This window comes from Phycodurus eques, chromosome 1 (assembly GCF_024500275.1).
Source record: "Phycodurus eques isolate BA_2022a chromosome 1, UOR_Pequ_1.1, whole genome shotgun sequence".
NCBI classification, from domain to species: Eukaryota; Metazoa; Chordata; class Actinopteri; order Syngnathiformes; family Syngnathidae; genus Phycodurus; species Phycodurus eques.
In genome coordinates, this window is record NC_084525.1 from 5,503,308 (window position 1) to 5,523,502 (window position 20,195).

The following is a 20,195-nucleotide window of genomic DNA, read 5'->3' on the forward strand; positions in this document are numbered from 1 at the left end:
AGGTGGATGGATGTCGTGAGGGAAGACATGAGGGCAGTTGGTGGTCGAGAGGAGGATGCAGGAGATAGGCTGACATGGAAAAGGATGACGCGCTGTGGCCTGCTTGAACAAACATATTTATAAATCTGTATTTATCAGTAAACCTTAGGTGGTAAAATGATTTTTTTTTTTTTGCAGCCATTTGAAAATATCAATAACGACTAATAGTCATTTTGATGGCATGGTTAGGATTCTTGTAACGCTCCCGGCAGACATGACGCCGAAAGGCCAGCTCGCGCTTCTGCAATGACGACCGGTGCTGGAGGGTTGCGCTGACGACAAGGGCGAACGCGCCAGCGTGAGGATAAGTGAGCTCTACTGTGTGATTGTGACTCTTTAATCAGGTTGAAGGCTGAAGGAACACAAAGGCGCCTTGCAGGTTATTGACAGATAATAGGATTTCCTGTGCAACAGACACGAGCCGAAATGCGAAGAGAAATAGCCATGCAAAATCCCATTCTTCTACTGGGTGTGCGTCTTTGGGCGAAATGAGCGCGACTGCAAGTCGCTTTGTGTGACGGAAAATGGCGACATATGAGTATAGTTGTTTGAAGAATATATTTCTTTGCACTTACCGAATGTACTCAATGTCAATCATAACCAACATCCAAGTTTTTATGAAATTTTAGCTCTCATTTTTCTCAAAGTGCTACTAAAGGGTGAACATTTTTCTTGTGACAGCGCTCCAAATGACTACAAATAGTTGCAGATCCTGGATACTAAGTTTTACCAATGTATTATTTTATTATTCTTATTATTTATTTTATTGATTATATTATTTATTATTTTACCAATTATTTGGACCAATTAGAGCTCAGGAACAGATCTCTTCGCCGCAGAGTATTTATAAACTTAACAGTCACTTCAAACCACATTCATTTTATATCATAAAGGTTTTACATCATCGTCGTAAGTACCGTACCTCCAGACCACAAATCATTATTTCCATTTAGTGTGATGTTACAAATGCGTGTGCGTTTAAATCCGCATTAATCAAACAAATAACCCATTGCCTGTTGACCCACAAACTACGTATGACAAATACCATCTGGGGGTACATACGCCTTTTGAATAAAAATCAATAGCACATGACTTCCACGTTGGCCAGTCTGAGACGGGCTCAGCAGGAGTCAAGGTCTCGCGAAGTATCGGACGTGACAGCCCATTGAAAGCGTGTAATTACGGTATTAACGAGTCGGTTCACACCAGAGGTTACGCGACACTTCGCTGGTGGAGGGATATGACTCCACGTAATTATTATCACAGCTTTCACACAGGTTATTTTTAGACTTTAATAAAGAAAGTCACAATTAGTGAATGCAGACAGCATTGGCATCAAAAGATTGCATGCACAGTATTAGTCGCCTGTGTGCTACGAGCATAGGCAGTATACACAGGGGGGGGGGGGGGGGGTGAAAAAGTCCTTTGAATTTACTTCATTCGTACATATACATCAGTTACGCATGATTCAAATGTGTTAAACTAAATTAAAATATGTGATTATTTTCTCGGAAAAGAGGGTGTAAGTATGTCAGTTTACCATACTATAATCACGTGCAACCGAAAATTAAGTACTGCCGCTGTAACATTATGCACAGTTGAAACATTAATGCCGCATCGAACCGTGGGAAAATTGTACCACACAGTTTCATACAACTGAACTGTACTTGGGGAGAGTGATTCTTCTTCCACAAGAGTGAGTGCCACACTTTGGAAATCACTGCACGGGATAGTAGAAGAGTCTGATTTTCGCCAGCCAATCAGTCAAGAAGAATACTGAAAACTGTAGAACGAAGCAGCCGTAGCATATCTAAATAATCCCAATAATTGCGAAGGCTCTTTTGGGAATTTCCATGTATTTCAATGAGCACTTTAGAAAGTTGAACACAATCATAACTAGTTGCAGTTAAAACTGTCCAAATGACACCTCAGTTCAACCGCCTTGTTTTTCAAAAGCTGCATTTATCGACATCCCCTCGAGGACGACGGACTGTTGCGCACGACTTGATGACATCAACCGGGACCGACGACGGATCCCGAAAGAGGACTCCGGCGTGAGTGTGACGACATCCAGAGCGTCCAGTATAAAAGATGAGACGCAATGTTGTGTGCCTTACTGGTCAGTGAGCACCACTTTTGGAGGCTGGGAGCAAACATCATCCACAGATCGCCGCTGTCCACTTCAAGAGGAGTGAGGTGAGATGACCTTTCTTTCCTTACAAAGTTTTTGCACATTGCATTTCTTAATATCCCCCATGTGGAAAGTCTTCATTTTCCAAGGACTTGCTGACTTGCCTCAGGTCTCAACAGGCTTCCAAGGGAGACACCATGAAGGCGACATGCCTGTTCTTCCTGGCTTCTGTCTTGGTCTGCAGCTGGACGATGGCGTGCGGAGCTCGCAGCATCTCCGCCGAGGACGAGCCGGACCCGGGAACCGCGGACGACCTCCTCCTACAGAAAGCCGAGAGCCTCCTGCTGCGCTCCGTCCTGAGAAAGATGCAAGCGGAAGACCGCAACGGTGGTGAGCGAATCATAAAACAGAATAGAACAGGAAACAGCATGAGATGGAATGGAATAGAACGGCAAATGTGAAAGTGGAATTTGTTCAATCAATGGAAAGTGGAATAATATGATAAGAAAAATAGATCCAAATGTGATCCCAATTGTTATAGCAATAATTGGGACTGGGGGGGGGGGGGGGACTTAGCACACAGAACAGCGATGAATGAGCATCCAGATGTTAAAACAATATTGAGACCTAAGAAAATATTGCACTCGGGCGTGCACGCCTTTCACTGAAATTGAAATTGTTTTGAAGAGAGTGATGAGCATGAAATATAAATCTCGAACTTTTAAATGACAAAAATGGTGCATTCCATTTCAAAAAATGCCCATAACGCCAGCAGCTTAAGGAAAACGTGACTGCCATTTCCCCTCCTCGCCCCTTGCAGGAGGACCCTCCTCTCAGACGGAGTGGATGACGAAGCGGCAGCATCCGGGCAAGAGGTACCGCGAGGATTTGGACGAAGAGGCTGACGGTGATGGAGAGGTCTTGCCGGCTGTTGAAAGGAGACAGCACCCGGGCAAACGCTCCACGGCGGGACACCTTTCGGACCTTCCCGTGATCGTCGTGCAGGGCGAACTTTCCAAGCGGCAGCACCCGGGCAAGCGCTACTTGGTGCTGCGCAGCCGGCGGCAGCACCCCGGTAAACGGCAACCGGGGGAAGACGAGGAGGAGGAGGAGGAGGAGGAGAATGAGGATGAGGGGGATGATGAGGAGGAGGAGGACCAGCACCCCGGCAAACGCTTTTGGGATCGTTCGGCTCGTCCACAACTGGCCACTATGAGTCCATGTGAAGACGTCTCGGACCCTGTGACGTGCGCCAAAAGCAATCTGCTGCTCGACTTTTTAGACAACATCGGCGTGAAGCACGCCGACGAGAAGCGACAGCACCCGGGCAAAAGGTTTGCGCCTCCTCGCTACGTTTTAGAGGAGTCAGAGTAGATCCATTAGATCCCCTATGCGCCCTTGTTAACGAAACAATGTGTACGGAATGATTACTCATCATTAAAATGAACTAAAAAATACAATACAAATAAAAAGTCTTGACAGATACATTTAGTGTGTTTCATCACGTTGGTTTCTCGGGAGAGCCCGTGCGTAAATGTAGCTGGACTGTGACATGCATATGAATATGAATAAGGTATTGTCATCATTATTGACATAAACTGGGCCACATACATGTCACTGCGCGTCGCCATGGATGCAACGATGGCCAAACGTTACGCCAATTAAGAAAGTCCTTCATCGATGAATTGTTCGTCATGTATTTTCTACTCGTGGAAAATGATAATAAATATGACGCAATTATAGTTTGTCCAAGTTCATTTTGAAGTGCAGCGTCGATGTGTTTCAAATTGGAATGTCGCCGATGTTCTGTTAATGAAGGAATGAATGCATCAATAAATAAGTGCATGCATTGCTTGGAGCCTGGTAAACGTTCCGCAAACTATCAATCAAGTCAACTGATTTAAAATTTTAAAAACATTTTTAAAAAAGTCTGATGATGACAAATTGAGTTTTTTTTTTTTTTTTTTTTTTTTTTTTTTTTTTTTTTGCAACACGGGGGAAATTTCAACACAATACAAATCATCATAATTGAAGTACCTGTCGGCATACGTCACTGGCACATAGATAGATGAACAAATTGACAACACGTGTCGTAAATAAATAATCATTTCGGACCAATTTTGTTAATTATCATGCTAATGTGGCAAATGGAGTGAAAAATCGGTGTGTAGTGAAATCATAAATTGATTTCATTTTAACTGCAATACAATGCAATAACACCTTTCAGTTACAGACACCTGTGACTTAAAATGCCTTTAAATACAATTACTGTGATCAGGTATGAAACATACACCTAGAGGATCAAATTTAAGCCAATATTTCTTTTGGAATCTGAGGTTCTTTTGTAAAATCATGAAAATATGAAAATGTACTTGTGTAGCTTTGCATTAAAACAAAGGGAAACTCTCTCACTTCACTCCGTTTCAATTGATCACAAATTTGTATTTATCCACTACAAATAATGTATCTCTGACGATCCATGTATGCCAGCGACATATAGTGACAGGCAGAACAATTTGATGTTCTTCCATTATCACCATATTTGATCATGTTTTCAGTATACTTTTTGTGACATTTTTGTTTGGCGGTGTACCGTGAGATTTGTCTTATGTAAATTATGCATCTTACCTCCATCAAGGTTCGGAAAACACTGATTTTCCATTCATGTTATATACTAGAGTATTTAAAATAGTATGAGGGTCATTCCAGAATTGGAAGACAATTTAGGCATCCGCATTTTTGAAAAACGAACCACTTAGTTGATATTTGTTTTGTTTCCAAGAAAAACAGGGAACAAACCTTCACAGGTAAAGGCTGCTCAGAAGATTGTGGGGGGCAGCCTCCACATTATCACAGACATCTTGACCAGCAGGTGCAGAAAGAGGGCTCTCTGCATCAGCAAAGACTCAACACATCCCCGCTCACCCTCTCTTCCATCCGCTCCCTTCGGGCAGGAGGCTACGGAGCATCCGATGCAGGACCACCAGGCCGAGGAACAGATTTATTCGGGAAGCTGTTAGACTCAACCCGAACAGTGCTCTGTAGCGCCGCTATCCATCCCGATGCATTCCTACACGTTAGACATTTTATTATTTTACAGCACAAGGACGATGGAAATATCATGTACATATCATGTGCAACTGAAGCCTCCAGCATTTGCATTTCCGCTGCATCCAAATCTTTGCACACATTCACAACTGCAAATACATATTTCTATCTAGGTTTTTTTCATGTTGTTTTTATTTTGTCTTATTTTCATACTCCGTTTATATTTCACAATTCTTGAGACTTATTGGGCTAATCTTGGACCTTAGGTATCAAATTTCGTGCCATACCATGTGTAAATGGCTGTTGGCATGACAACATTGCAAAAGTCCTTGAATATAATTTGATTCTTCCAGCTCAACCATCAATGGTACACGTTTCATGATCTTAGTTGTATAATAAATGTAACAGGTTCGCTTTAGTTTGAGTGAAACACTCCATTATAGCTGAAAATGATGAAAAAAAGTGAAAAATAGAAAAGAGGACTTACATTCGGTCTACCCATGGTCAAACCCCCCAAAAAGCAGCATTGGCTTGATGATGAAATTTCTTTAGAGTCATGTCGTCCACTTGTTTTCTCTTCCTCTGGATCACGGGTGTCACGCTCATTTTTGTCACGGGGCACATTGTAGCTATGGCTTCCCCCGGAGGGCCGTTATGACTTTGAACCCATACAAACGTTTGGTCGCCTCATTATTATGTACACAACAAATTGTTGAATAACTACGTAGCTGTGAACTCAGATGTTAGTTTAAAAGTGATGGCAATTTGCACTTTTGGCATTTTAGCAAGAAAGATGAAGTTGGCGGACAGGATTTGCTTTAAAAGGAGGCGGCGGGCCGGATCTGGCCCCAGGGACTTGAGTTTGACACGTGCTAAAATCGATGGCTAAAATGGTTTTGTAACAGCTGTGTGTATGAGCGTACTTACTACGTCTGTGATAAACAAAATGTTTGCACGATTACAAGGATAACCTATAATTAAAATCATAAGAGGTTAGGGTTAAGGAGAAATGCTGATTTAAAACGGATTTTTATGGACTGTATGCGAAATGTAAATTTCGCCAGCAAGAGGGAAGGACGATAGAAAAATAAACACATTTTTGCGGGTGGTCGAGAGCTATTTGAGATTTTAAAAAATATTTACGAATATTTTTTAATCTGTGGTTACATTTTCTCTTAGGACAATTATAATTTACAGAACAAATGCTTGTTTTGGAAATTTGCAAAGCTATAAATTGTAAATCCTGCCATCTTTGATGTGACTCGGAGAGGTTTGTCTCCGCGAGGATTCCGTACGCCTGTGTGTCACACGACCAGGCAGGCAGGCAGGCAGGCAGGCAGGCACATAGATATCCTCAATATTTAGATACGACGCGTCCGTTTGGTTACGTGCCTACAGCGATGCAAAGGTAATGGGGGCAAAAAGTGGGAACGGTCAATGTTTGTAGACGGCACTTAAACTAAAACAATAACAATTTTTGCAAATTGTGCTGCATAGGGTTACCAACGACGTACAATCAACACAAGGGAACTGTGAATAACCTTTTATAGGTGAGAATATCGTGACTCTTTTCTCTAACTGTTCTTTATTAATAGCACACACTTTAACGTTGACCAAAAAATAACTCAACCTCGTAAAATCGGTTGAGAAATTAGCAAATTATTACTTCATTTCAATGTACATGTATTGCCTTTAAGGGAACATTGTCCCTACCAACATGGCTACCAGCTTGCTAGCTAGTTTTCTCTACAGATCTGTGGGCAGGCAGGCTCGCTTCAGGCCAGCTCAAGTTGTCTAGCTGTCACACAGACTCGAAACACTTACTTTATGATTAATATGTAAGTATGAAACAGTTGACAGTGACGATTGGTCTGTGCTTGTGTGTTTGGTAGTGAGGCGACGACCTTGTTTTGGCCATTCTTTGCTACGGCGAAAACGAAGAATAGGGAGGGCCGTGGTTAGCATCCCCAAGCTAACGTCGGTCGCCAACATATGAGCTCCATCTTAAGACAGCCGCCCGTCTCAACTACCTTTTAATGAATTCGATTTTGCTTGCAGTTGAGTGAAATCAATATATTATGGGGTTATTTTCATAGCGTGCTTGCTTCCAGTGCAACGCGAGCAGTCACGTATTTATGCATTCAAACACGTTTTGCTTGCACCCCAGGGTGAAGGTGGAGGAAACATGGTCCGCTTTCCTCTCACCGCCGGCGTGACACTTGGAGGAGCCCAGCGGGATCGTGGCACATCGCGTCATGGCTGCTAGCAGCTACACGAGCCCTTTTGAGGGCACGGGTGAGGTGAAGGAGGGCTTCCTTTGCCCGCTTTGCTTCAAGGACTTGCAGTCATTCTACCAACTCCAAGAGCACTATGAAGACGAGCATTCTGGGGAGGGCCGCCACGTTCGAGGACAGCTGAAAAGTAGGTCAAGTCCATGCATTCACCCGTTTATTTTCTGTAGCCTTTGTCCTGTTCAGGGTCACGGCTGAGCTGGAGCCTATCCCAGCAGGCAGACGACACCCTGTACCGGACGCAGAGCACATAATAAAGACAGACGACCATTCACGCCGTCACCGAGTGGGAAGTGAACCCACGGTGCCTGCCTGCACCCATGTCAGGCCAACGGACCGCTGCACCAGCAGTGATCCTAAATAAACGAAACGTAGGCGGAGTTCAGGGCGGCAGCACGGTCGGGTCGTGGTGAGCCCGTCTGCCTCACAGTCGAGAGGTCCTGGGTTTGAGTCTCTGCCCAGGTCCCTGTCCTGTGTGGAGTTATTTAACCAACCAGATGTGTGATAAATGAAGTAAAAATGTGTACGTTTGGATATTTCATGGTTTCAAATGTAATTGTGTAATACATTCCTTGTGTCTCTTGTAGCATACGTGGCCAACAACGCTGAGTCAGATAAATCAAGGTGGCACCGTGTGTTGGCACATCCACCTCACAGGTTCTAAGGTTCGAACCTAGAGCCCGGGCTTCCTATGTGGACTTTTCTTTTTACCCCAGTGCTTGCGCGGCTTTTCTCCACGTGCGACATGCATGTTAGGTGAATTGAAGACGCTAAATTGTCCTATAGGTGTGAATGGTTGATTGTCTGGATGTATCATGTGATCGGCCGGCAGCCAGTCCTGCCTCTTGCCTGAAGTCAGCTGGGAAAGGCTTCAGCTCACCCAAGTGACACTAATAAGATAATGATCGGTAGACAATACATCAATTAGCCAGTTATTTACGAAGATAAATGAATTACAAAAATAACTTGGATGACCCAAGTTTAAGAGAAATGGCTTAAATGACTGTAACAAATACAACAGGATTCTTGATAATGCTCAGTTGTTTGGATTTTGGAAAGGAGCAGCCCGTACTTTACCCTAGCTGTCCTCTCGATAGTGCATGAGTGTGAATGATTGCTTGTTTCCGTGTGCCCTGCGATTGACTGGCAACCAGTTCATTGTGTACCCCGCTTCTGGCCTCAAGTCAGCCGGGCAGGCTCCAGCTCACCGGTGACCCTAATGAGGGCAAGTGCTATAGAAAATGGACAAATGGCTGATCTTTCATACAAGGCTTAGGAACTGAAAAGGGAGATTCCAAATTGTCTGCACGTGTGTAGGTTTGGTCCAGAAGGCAAAGAAAGCCAAAGACAAACTTTTGAAGAGGGATGGAGACGACAGACCAGATGCTGGCAGTTATGAGTCCTTCTACTACGGCGGAGTCGACCCGTATATGTGGGAGCCTCAGGAGCTGGGTGAGACTGGAAAAGTGAACCATAAAAGAGCAATACGTCAACCATTTGCTGACTACGATTGACAGAAAATCAGTGGAGACGTAATTGACTGTGTCTTGCAGGAGCAACAAGAAGTCACTTGGACCTGTTTAAGAAGCAGCGTGCCGCCAGGATTGATCACTATGTCATCGAGGTGAACAAGCTCATCATCAGACTGGAAAAGGTTTGCTTGACTCATCACAAAACAGTTATTCACACTGTCATTATTTTAGCTGAAAAAAAAAAAAAAACAATTGTCCTTTTAGCTGACATCCTTCGACAGGACCAACTCTGACGCAGCCAAAATCCGAGGTTTGTGCCAGAGGGCAGGCTGCTCGTTGCGGCGGCAGAATCACTTCAAATGTCCTCCTTTACAGCCGTCGAGAAGTCGGTCGTGTCCTGGGTGAACGACTCCGACGTCCCTTTCTGTCCCGACTGCGGAAGCAAGTTCAACATTCGGAACCGACGGCACCACTGCCGTCTCTGTGGCTCCATCATGTGCAGGAAGTGCATGGACTTTGTCCCCTTGCCACTTGCTCGTATGTACCAACTCCAAAGTCCCATTGACATGACCTGCAGTCACTGGCCGCTTTATTAGGTACAGCTTCAATGGTTTTGAACTGCACTGCATCATACTGAGAGCCAGTGTTTCTAATGTTTGACATGAGAGGCCTCGAATTGGGCTTTTGATTAGATTGGAGTGCGTGAGAGATCCCTCCAATACGCAGGGATGGGTTGTTGTCGTCGATAGCCGCACACTTCCACGTGATTAATACATTGATTAGGTTGTTGTAATTTGCACTTGTGTACAATTACGCTGTATCACACTAAGACACGTTTCTAATAGGGCCTGACCGATTAATCGGTTGACTGTTTTAATCGGCCAAAATTAGCCCTTTTCAAATCGGCAAAAATCGGCCAATTTTTAGCCAATTATTTATTAATTTTATTACACTAACAATTACAACATAAGACAAACATATTGACATTCAATTGACAAACAAACATAAAAATGTCAGATTTTTGCTGGTTTCTCTTGTAAAGTTGAACAAATACTGAAGGACAAGGTATTTTAAAACTAAAATATTCTGCCTGTAATTCATATTATTTTCGGCAGCGTTACGGGACCAAAAAACAAGTCATTTTATTCATTATATATTTTTAAATTAATCGGCCAATTAATCGATTGTTGAAATTTTATTCTGCCAATCGGCATTGAGCTCAAAATATCCTTATTGGTCAGGCCCAAGTTTCTAATGTATGTGGTTAAGTAAGCAGTGCAGTACAGCACTGTAAACTACAACCGTCATCATTTTTGTTACTTGATTTAAATTAATACCTCTCTGACAGTGTCAAGTGAAGAGATGGTGAATTGCTTGTCAATTTCCAAGGAATTTTGGAAATAATATGCATAATAATAATAATAATAATATGCATAAATATAATACTGTTTTTGTCCTAAAACAACTGCAAAATAATACAATTAAAAAGCATGAACATTTTATTTTATTGAACAATGAAATATGTCTCTGAAAAACAAACACACAAATACCATTAAAGATTACTCAATCCCCTAAAACAACACATTAACTAAAAATAAACAAATAATAAATTGACCCCCCCCCCAATCCAAAAATACCATCAAAGTCTCATTCACAATGTTAAATGAAAAGAGCCCCTCTCACTCCCTCCAAAAAGATTTCAAATGCAAATAACATGCATCTTCCCTCAAGCTTCACAAGCCTACCCTCTGCGTTTTTACTAAACTCCTTCAGGCAACAGGCTCTTGATTTTCAACTGGACTAGCATGAAATCGACTTGGTTTTTGTCAGGATTAAGCTCAAATATACTGTACTTTCCCCAAGAGCCAACCTTCAGTTTAGTCAATTCCTGGTTTATCCCCATTACTTCTCATAGAAAGTTTCCATCTTTGACAATCCTCAGAGGTTTGTGATCTTAATCTTATCAGATTGTGCATTACGGGTGTATTCAGTCCATTTTCATTTTACTTGCGTGTTTTATTTTTTATTTTTTTTAATTAAAAAAAAAAAAATCTATATATGAACTGACAGAAAAGCTCATCAATGGGACGCGTGAGGCTCTGAGTGTGCCTTGTAGCCGCAGTCAGTCCCAGTCTCCCGGCGGGATGAGTTCCAGGAGAGGCAGCCTGAGCAGCCTGAGCAGCGTCACCTCCATGCTGGACGAGAAGGACGACGAGAAGATTCGCTGCTGTCGTCACTGTATGGACACGCTGTTAAAGAGGCAGCACAAGTTGGAGGAGAGAGATTTTGTGCCTGATATAGTCAAGCTTTACGAGGTTGGTCTAACCAGTGCTTCTCAAACTGGGCTCCTCGAGCCATAATTTGCAAAAAGTAAACTGTTTAAAAAAAACATACCTGCATATGGGGGCCAGTGCGCAAAAAAAACAGACATACCAGACCAATTACTCCTCCATACCTTAGTTTGGGCCAATTTTAAAAGCTCAGATATGATTGTGACATATCGCGTATGATAAAACATCCTTTATTGATTCATATAGGAAAATTCAGGTGTTACAGCTGTAACAAAACAAATATAATAACTCATAAGAAATCATAGATGCACAGTAAATAGATTTTTTTTTTGCAAAAAATATTCCTCTTAATAAAACATGAAACCAGCCATTGACATTGAGACACCCTTGCTGAGCTTCTACTGTGTCTAGATATATAGATATATAATTGTACAGGTGAGGCAAGGCTCCCTCTGCAAAAGTTTCCAACGTTGCTGAATGAGCGCGATAGCCACATCCAATATAAACGGGCACCATGTCTTTGCCATTGACTCGGTGGTAGCCTTGCAGCGGACTCCTTTCTTGAAGTGTAAAAATGACTGCTCATGTTGTGTGTTTCGTCGTTGGAATTTATGCCTCAGTTGTCAACACTTTCTGTGCTTTTGTAAAAAAGCTCTCCTCTCAATTCGCAGCCATGTTAGGGAAAGCAGTACACGTCAGCTAGTAATGATGGATAAATATTGGATAAAATTCAATTGACTTGGGTTGAATATTTAATATATATACAATTAAACCTAACCTGCATGTTGGTTTAATTGTTCTGATTATGTGAGCGTCCCTCCTGTAAGGGGTCCCTGGACCGTAAAGTTTGAGAAGCGCTGGTCTTTGGGTTCCGATGTGAGGACCTAACTGTCTTGTATCCTTCCTGTGTGTCACCCTGGCATGCATAGAGGCTGAGAAAGTGCATGGAGAAGGTGGATGAAAAGGCCCCAGAATACATCAGGATGGCCGAGTCGCTCAAGTAAGTCCCGTTCAGGCTCAGCTTATTGCACGTTTCCCATTTTAGCAGATGGCCATCAAATGTCACAGCTCTGCGATGTAGCCTCAATTTGTGACAATTTGAATTGTCTGCATTCTTCCGTAGCGCCGGAGAGACGACGTACAATCTTGACACAGCGGGTGGACTTAGACTGGAAGTCCAGAAATACTATGAACTAATTGATGCTCTAAGGTAAATGTCTGTCTGTCTGTCCTACATTGCAAAATTCTATCAGTGTGACCGTGGTGGTCTTTTTTTCAGCAAGAAGATTCTGACTTTGGGAATGAAAGACGAGCCACAGCCGCATCCAAAGGTGCTCCAGCTGCAGAGGATGGTGCGCTATACAGCTACGCTTTTTGTCCAGGTAAATAAAAGCTCAAAGCCAGGGCCTCTCAAACATTTCAGGTCCAGTCTCAATTTCTTGTGTACCCCTAAATGCCAGAAGAAGGAAAATTTGGCCTCTTTATAAAAAAAATTAAAAAAAAGTTTTTAATTTTTCGAGAATTATTATTTTTTTGTCATTTTATGAAAATAAAGACAACCTTTTCCAGGTAGTTATCTTTTCAGGACATTTTTTTAATTAAAAAAGTTGTAATTTTATAACAATAGTTGTACTTTCCCAAGATATCAGTTAAATTTAATTTTTTTAAAAAAACATTCTGGTAATATTACCCTGTTTATTCTGAAAAAGGTGCTTTTATGATCTAAAAAAAAAAAAATAGGACTGTTTCTGACTAAATACACCCTTTATTCTCAGAAAAAAAAAAAGATGTGATGTCAGATTTATCTGATGATGTCACAATCATATAAATAAATTGTCCCAAAGCAAAACTAGGGAGGATTCATTGGTGGAGTATGTTAGCTTTATGGCCCGGTCCTCATATAAAGTTATGCATTTTTTGAAATGATAAAAGATAATGGCGTATTGCAATTTATTTTTGCGGAACTCAGTTAGAGAACCACTGCTCTGAATAAGATATCAATTAGGTGTCATTAGTACAGCAAATTCACCCATGTGTGTCGTCTTGGTCGTAGGAGAAGCTGCTCGGGCTCATGTCCTTACCAACTAAGGACAAATATGAAGAGCTGAAAGAAAAGAGAAAACAGGAACAAGAGAGGAGACTACAACAAGAGCGACTGGTGAGATGCCAGGACCCAACTTCTTGCTTGTTGTTGATGATAAATTTGAGTAGTGTTGGGAATGGGGACTTTGGAAAGGTAGTTACAAGTGACCCCTTTTCAAAATGTAATAGTTGTGTAACTATTTCAATTACTTTCTCAAAGTAGAACTCATTACATTTGATAACATTTTGATGACCTTTCCCCATTCTGAATCAATGCATTATGTGGATTAAAATCATAGATTATTATTTTGGATTCAACCACATATTAGTTCTTTACACAAATATACAGTGATAACAAAATGTAATGAAATGTAATTACATAATTAAAAATGTTTGTTGCATTATATGTGCACAGCATGTGGAAAACCACCATACCATGTTGACCTAATGACAAATGTCCACAATTGAGCTGATATCACTTCATATGACAACTAGTGAATGTTCCACCAAAAAGTCCAAAATTAGATACAACTGTTCAAAAGTCAATGTTCTTTTATGTGTTCAAAAATGTAACCAATATTCTTTACTAAATCTCAGACAAACTAATATATTGCACCACAAGGTGGCACTTGGATGTCATAGAGTGGATCCTGGCATACTTGCAGTTTGGCACCTGCAGATTCACCTGTTTGCAGATTTGTTTTTTTCAATTTTATTTTTAATAAAAAAAGGGGGTGCGGCAACAAACCACCGTTTTTCATGGAAAATGCTTATTGGTGGTCTATTCGCTTATTCGTTAATTTTTGGATGCATGTATTTTTATATTTTTTATGGGATGTCAGATTTGTGTTGTAAATTATATATTATTTTTTGGGGGGGGGGGGGTCTACTGTATTTGGAAAAATTTCATGTTTGAGACTACAGCAGAATGGAACATGAGCAGAGAGCCAATTACAAGCGTCGGCTTTAGAAGGAGGAAGTGATATGAAAAAAATAATTGAGCTTTTAGTTACATTTTAAAAATAGACTCCTTTTTTTAAAATGTAACTAAAATTGTGATTGTGGAAATTTAGATTTTAAATATAGAATTTAGAATTTAATTTTAGTTACACATTTTATTACGTCATTTAATGGATTACAATTACATACGTCTTGTAATTAAATAACGTAATCTTGTTAGATGTAACACTGAATTTGAGGTTGTGTTTTCCTGCTTCACAGGCAGCTCAGGAGTCCGAGAGGAAGCGTTCACCCGCCGGCACCAATGGAGAGCTGCCGCAGGGCCCCCGAGCACCGCGCGTGACCAAAGCCGGAGGCTGGCTGCCATCCTCTGACCCCGGCCGTGCACGCGGCGATGCGCTCGAGGACCCCCTCCTGCAGCAGATCGACAACATCCGCTCGTTCCTCCGGCAGGCGCGCGAGGCCCGCAGGACGGACGAGGTGGCGATGCTCGAGGAGAATTTGCGTCAGCTGCAGGATGAGTACGACAGGCAGCAGACCGGCCTGGCCATCGCGCTCTCGCAGAAGCTGCAGGAGGAGGAGAACTTGCGACGGGATGAGCTGCTCCGCCTGGAGGCCCGGGAGATGGAGGAGAGCGAGCGAAGGGTTCCCGCTGGGCCGGCCTTCGCCTGGGAGGCCACTTTGGAGAATAGCCGTCCTGAAGGTCGTTTTCAGGAAGAGGCCTGCACAGAAGAGGATTTAACCCCAAAAGATGAAAGCTCTGTTGAGAACCAGGATGAGCAGTCCCCTCCGAGGCTCAGAAGCTTAGGCGGCCAGCTTACGCCCCCTAGCGGAGATGGACACAAAAACCCTTTCCTCAAAGAAGGCTCGACTCCCACCGAGGAGGATCCGTCTAATCCCTTCTCTGAGGACATCAAGAGGGAGCACAGAGAAGTGACCAACGGAAAGAAAGAATACTACAACCCTTTTGAGGAGGACGAGGAGGAGGAGGACATGCAGGCTGACCGTGTTCCCGGCAACCCCTTCGAGGAGGAGGCAGACGACTCCGACACGGACAGCGGTAACTGCGGTAACCCCTTCACGGAGGATTCCAAAGCTGGCCCCTCCACCAATCCCTTTGACTGCGACGACGACAACGTGGACTTGATAGAGGAAGAACTGTTGCTGCAGCAGATAGATAACATCCGGGCCTACATGTTCGACGCCAAGCTCAGCGGTCGGCCGGACGAAGTGGCGCTGCTATCGGAAAACCTGAGAGAGCTACAGCGCACCCTACAGGAGCAGAAAAGGAACAAGCAGTGAAGTGGCCTCTTCAAGCATATATCCAATATCGTTGACATCCAGCTTAAGATCAATGTACTAGTATGTTCTTTGTCGCTAGTAAGACAATTCAGCGCACTAGTAGAACCATCGTGTATTGTTGTTCGACGAGAGTTTAGAAATGTTATAAAGTTGTGGAAACTTGTAAAAGACAATTGTTCCACGAGTGCACTGAATTGTCTTACAGGCTGACAGCACAACAGCTGGATCGACCACTCTCCTTCATATCCAGCTTAACGTCGTCCTAGTAAGCCGAAAGTACTTGCATTGCAAGAAAGAAACTGGTTCTACTAGTTCGCTGAACTTTACTAGTGAGGAAAAAAGAGCATAGTAGGTGAAGCTGCTAGCTATCAAGATTAGGGCCCAGCCGATTTAATTGGCCAAGAGGAGCCCTGTTCAAAATCGGCCAAAATTGGTAAACTTTTTTTTTTTTTTTTTTTTTTTTTTTTTAAACAAGAGAAATATGACATTCAAACAAACAGAAAAAAATCTGCAAAAAAAAAAAGTTGTGAAGTTAAATACTAAAGGAGAAAGTCTTCTAAAGGAGTAAAAGGTTCTGCCTGTATTTCAAATCTTCATTATTGTAAACATTAAGGGACCAAAAACATTTTACTTTATTCATTATATACTTTTTAAATGCTTCGGCTATCGGAATTTTATTCTGACAAATATCAGTATGGTCAGTTGGGCCCTAATCAAGGATATGGAATAAATGTTCTGACGGCATTCCGTAGGCCGGCGGCACGACAACGGATCGAGCGCTCTCCATGTCTTGCGGCTTTCCCTTGTTGAAATTACGTTTATTAACAGGAAAAATCAAATGATGCCACAATATTAGTTATTTGCACAGTTATGAACAAGTTTGAAGAGCACAGCTGGAAAAAGGACACGAAAGAGTTTGGTATGAAGATTTACCCGCACGGCGAGAAGCGACGGGCGTCCGCTCCCCGCCGCTTCTTCTGTGCGACGTGGGGGAGTTAAAGACGCAATGCGCACGACGACGCCTTTCATGTGGAACTGGGATGGCGATGGCTTGCAGGGGGTCATCCGAGCTGAAGATCCGAGACAAGTGCAGCAGCAGCCAGAATGTGATTGGCTCTGCAGTCGAAACTATGAGTTGCTTTGAACAAAAGGTGAGGGGTGTCAAAACATGACGCCGGTTTGCCAAGTCAATGGTTGGGGTGGGGGGAGAGTATTTGTATCCTTCACGGCCGGTGCTGCTATTAATCCAAATGTGCACTCCTGCTTTTGGACACTTGACCTCAAGATGTTCAACGAGCAGTGAAGACAGTGTGGGTCAATATCACTATGATGTGCCTTGGGGAAACTCATTGGATGTACAAAACGTCATTTTGGCTCATCCCATACACTGCCAACTACAGTGTGTAATAATGATACATGATAAATGGTACACGATCAACAATATTTTACATTCTTTTACTCTACCCGCGAAGTTATTGGATAAAACGAGTCATTCGGTTTCGATCGTGTATTCGGTTTTCATGGTCATGTTGAACCATTTCACTTATCGTGGGGTCAGGCGGAAACCTCGCACCTTCAAAACCACCACTTTTCACGAAACCCCGACAGCAGCGTGTTTGTTGAGCCATTAAAATTGTGGCATCGTTAAAGAGAGCAAATTGTTTTCAACACTTCATATTGGTCAGTCATTTGTAAAAATACCAGACCCATGTGGGAACTGACCAATAATATTGATTTGTGAAAAAATATGAAATTGAGCAAATTTGGACATAGGTTTTGGTCCAACGGCAGTGGTTTGTCCCTGAAATTGCTGTCCACCCTGTCGTCATGGGGTAAACTTAACGAAATCCTCTGAACTGAATCGTGTTGCTAAGTGAAGGTCAACCATGTGCTCTTCAAATGCTAACGTGAGCCAAAAATGTCCACCCTGTCAGCAAGCTCGCATATTTTGCAGTCTGGTTGCGGTTAATATTTTATTTATTTATATATATATATATATATATATATATATATACACACACACACGAGCGCTTGACCAATATGCATTTCGAACAGCATATCATCTACTTGAATTCAATGGAAAATCTGGGGGGTGAAATGGGGAATTCGCAAAGGCACCTTATGCTGATATTGACTTGTGAATGGATGCATGTATTAACATTTGCCAGTGTACTTTTCTTGTTTTGTGCTCGTGGGTGCGTGCGTAAAATACTAAGTGGTGACGACCCCGCAGCTGACACTGGCGCACGTGTACGCTACTTGCTGCTTTCTGAACTGACGCATGCACACAAAATGAATGCCAGAAAGTATTGTCACTGACTCACTAAATGTTTTCTAGCCCTGCAAACAACTCTCAGAGCCTCTTCAACTGCTAACACTTGTGTAGGGTATTACTGTTTGATATATTGGAGAATGACAACATTTTGGACAGTTTATTCACCTGTGCGCACAAGTAAACAAATGATTTCATTTTAATGTGTGAACATTGTGTCGACTCTGCTGTACATGGTGTGGCAGAAAACTTCCAGGTTTGGTGTCACTAAAGGTGTATTTCGAATCCAAAAAGTGCCACATTTTCTCTGCTTGATTGTCTGGGCCACATAGAAGAGGAAAACTCCTCGTTTGGGTTTGAAATTTACTTCTGGCCGTTTCAACCTCTGAAAATATCAGAACGATCACCGCAATATTTTAAAGTTTACGGATGTTAAGCGTTTTCCTATACGCTTGTACTGTAAAGAGAAAAAGCTTAACGTCACAAAATCGATCAATTGTCACGTTTTATGTGGACATGCTCACTTCAACCTCTGAAAATATGAACGAAAATTTCAGAACGATCTCCCCAATGTTTTTAATTTTATGTACGTTAAAGGGTTTTTCCTCATTACAGGACTTGGGTTTCTGATCGGGCGTCCGCTCCCCGGCAGTCTCGGCGACATCTCCGCCAGTGAGATAGGCCCTAAACACCGGCGTGGTACCAGGGAAGGGCACCTGGCCGTCCACCTCACAGATACATTCCCTCACAATAGTACTTAATTTTGCCAAAGTTGGTGGGTTGGAGGCCTGCATCTTGGCTTGTGCTTCTCCCTTCAACGCCGTTCGAGTTATGCATTTTTGGCCCGGGCCACAGTGTAGTTATGACTTCCCATGGAGGGCCATTATGACTGTGAACCCATATAAATGAATGATCACCTCATATAATTACAATATATGCAGTAAATTAATGGATAACTAGTTTTGAAACCAGAAGCCTATGAAAGGGTTTTTTTTGGTTTAGTTTTTAACTATTATTACATTTCTTTTAAAAGGGGGATTAGCAACAGAAAATTCTTGCAATTTCTCAACGTTGTTACAAGTGAAGACAATTTGCAATTTTTGGTGTTTTCGCAAGTAACATGAAGTTGACGCACATGACTTGCTTTTGCGGGCCACATAAAATGATGTGGCGGGCCGGATCTGGGCCACAGGCCACCAGTTGGACCCCTGTTCTCTATAGAATTGAATTCAGTGGAGGGGCGGGACCATCGCGGGACTCCAAGCTTCATGTTGAGATATGGACCAAAAGCACCATCCATCCATCCCTATTCTGGGCTGCTTATCCTCACTCGGGTCGCGGGCGCGCCGGAGCCTATCCCAGCTATCTTCGGGCGGGAGGCGGGGTAAACCCTGAACCGGTCGCCAGCCAATCGCAGGGCACATAGAGACAAACAACCATTCGCACTCGCATTCACACCTCCGGGCAATTTTGAGTCTTCAACCAAAAGCACCTGTTCCACATATTCTTGATGACTTCCAGGAAAGTGTTGACAATAAAGCCAAAGAATTCAAAGCCAGCGACGGTGCCACAATGGAAGCAGAAGCCGAAGGAGGTGCAGGAAATGGAGGCTTTAACTGCCCAGCTACAATTGAGATTTGATGTCTTTGTGAAGATAAGATACCACTTCAACTGAAGGGAACTCCACACTATGCTGTAATGTCTTAACTGTCCATTTATGCACGTATTTATTTTTCACTCATTAGCTTCGTTCAGTTTTCTAGGCCCCGATGTGTTTTTTTTCTTTGTCTTTTTTTATACATATTCTATGTTGTTTTCAAAGAATGTTCTGTTATGTTTTTAATGATAATAATAATAAAAAATAAAACAAATCTGAGAGCGTTTTGAGGCCCCCGAGGACACTGTGCAACATACATTACAAAACAGAATGAACAAGAGAATAAAACAAATGTTTCATTAAAAAAAAAAAAAAAAAAAAACTATATCAGCAAATACCTCAGTAGCAAACATGAGTACACATGAGCGTGCTCACAAAAGCCATAACATAACGGACAGTAGGTGTCAAGTAGACGTGAGCGCAGTTGGGACAGCCCAGGACGGCCATGTTCTGACAGACGAGAACCGATCCCTGCAAGATAGCATTTGCCTTTTGTACTCCATATTTACAAGTTATGTAGAAAGTGCCGTCGCACAATCAACCTTCCAGCTGCTACACACTTGACGTAGTGTACAGTATTTCACGCAGCTCGTCACAGGAAGAAGGTTGAGGCGCAGGCAACCGCTGTGTGGATTCCACACAATGAGGTC

At 42.6% G+C, this 20,195-nt stretch overlaps 2 protein-coding genes across 5 annotated transcripts; both read left to right on the forward strand.

The window, feature by feature from the left end:
- Positions 1–2,168: 2,168 nt before the first annotated feature.
- On the forward strand, positions 2,169–3,590 carry trh (thyrotropin-releasing hormone). The gene is made up of 3 exons (XM_061669981.1): positions 2,169–2,235; positions 2,340–2,560; positions 2,991–3,590. Exons 2-3 carry the CDS (start codon positions 2,368–2,370, stop codon positions 3,542–3,544), a joined length of 747 nt encoding a protein of 248 aa, XP_061525965.1. The 5' UTR covers positions 2,169–2,235; positions 2,340–2,367; the 3' UTR covers positions 3,545–3,590.
- Positions 3,591–6,548: 2,958 nt separating this feature from the next.
- On the forward strand, positions 6,549–19,678 carry LOC133401118 (rabenosyn-5). Of its 4 annotated transcripts, XM_061673690.1 has the most exons (14): positions 6,549–6,626; positions 6,716–6,768; positions 7,111–7,275; positions 7,386–7,639; positions 8,827–8,961; positions 9,063–9,163; positions 9,246–9,291; positions 9,357–9,518; positions 11,052–11,296; positions 12,202–12,272; positions 12,396–12,482; positions 12,552–12,654; positions 13,326–13,430; positions 14,576–18,085. In XM_061673690.1, the coding sequence occupies exons 4-14, from the start codon at positions 7,474–7,476 to the stop codon at positions 15,614–15,616; spliced, it is 2,262 nt and encodes a 753-aa protein (XP_061529674.1). In that variant the 5' UTR covers positions 6,549–6,626; positions 6,716–6,768; positions 7,111–7,275; positions 7,386–7,473; the 3' UTR covers positions 15,617–18,085. The 4 variants fall into 4 exon arrangements, 3 of the variants coding, with proteins under 3 accessions (XP_061529674.1, XP_061529665.1, XP_061529656.1); XR_009768379.1 differs by lacking the exons at positions 6,549–6,626; positions 6,716–6,768 and adding an exon at positions 18,504–19,678 and having other exon boundaries at positions 6,983–7,275; positions 14,576–16,767; XM_061673681.1 differs by lacking the exons at positions 6,549–6,626; positions 6,716–6,768; positions 7,111–7,275 and adding an exon at positions 6,972–7,056.
- Positions 19,679–20,195: the final 517 nt, after the last annotated feature.

Coding starts and splice junctions, on each gene's coding strand:
- trh (XM_061669981.1), top strand. CDS start 2,368: ATGAAGGCGACATGCCTGTTCTTCCTGGCTTCTGTCTTGGTCTGCAGC. Junction 2,561..2,990: donor AGCGGAAGACCGCAACGGTG/GTGAGCGAATCA, acceptor CGCCCCTTGCAG/GAGGACCCTCCTCTCAGACG.
- LOC133401118 (XM_061673690.1), top strand. CDS start 7,474: ATGGCTGCTAGCAGCTACACGAGCCCTTTTGAGGGCACGGGTGAGGTG. Junction 12,273..12,395: donor AGGATGGCCGAGTCGCTCAA/GTAAGTCCCGTT, acceptor ATTCTTCCGTAG/CGCCGGAGAGACGACGTACA. Junction 12,655..13,325: donor CAGCTACGCTTTTTGTCCAG/GTAAATAAAAGC, acceptor TCTTGGTCGTAG/GAGAAGCTGCTCGGGCTCAT.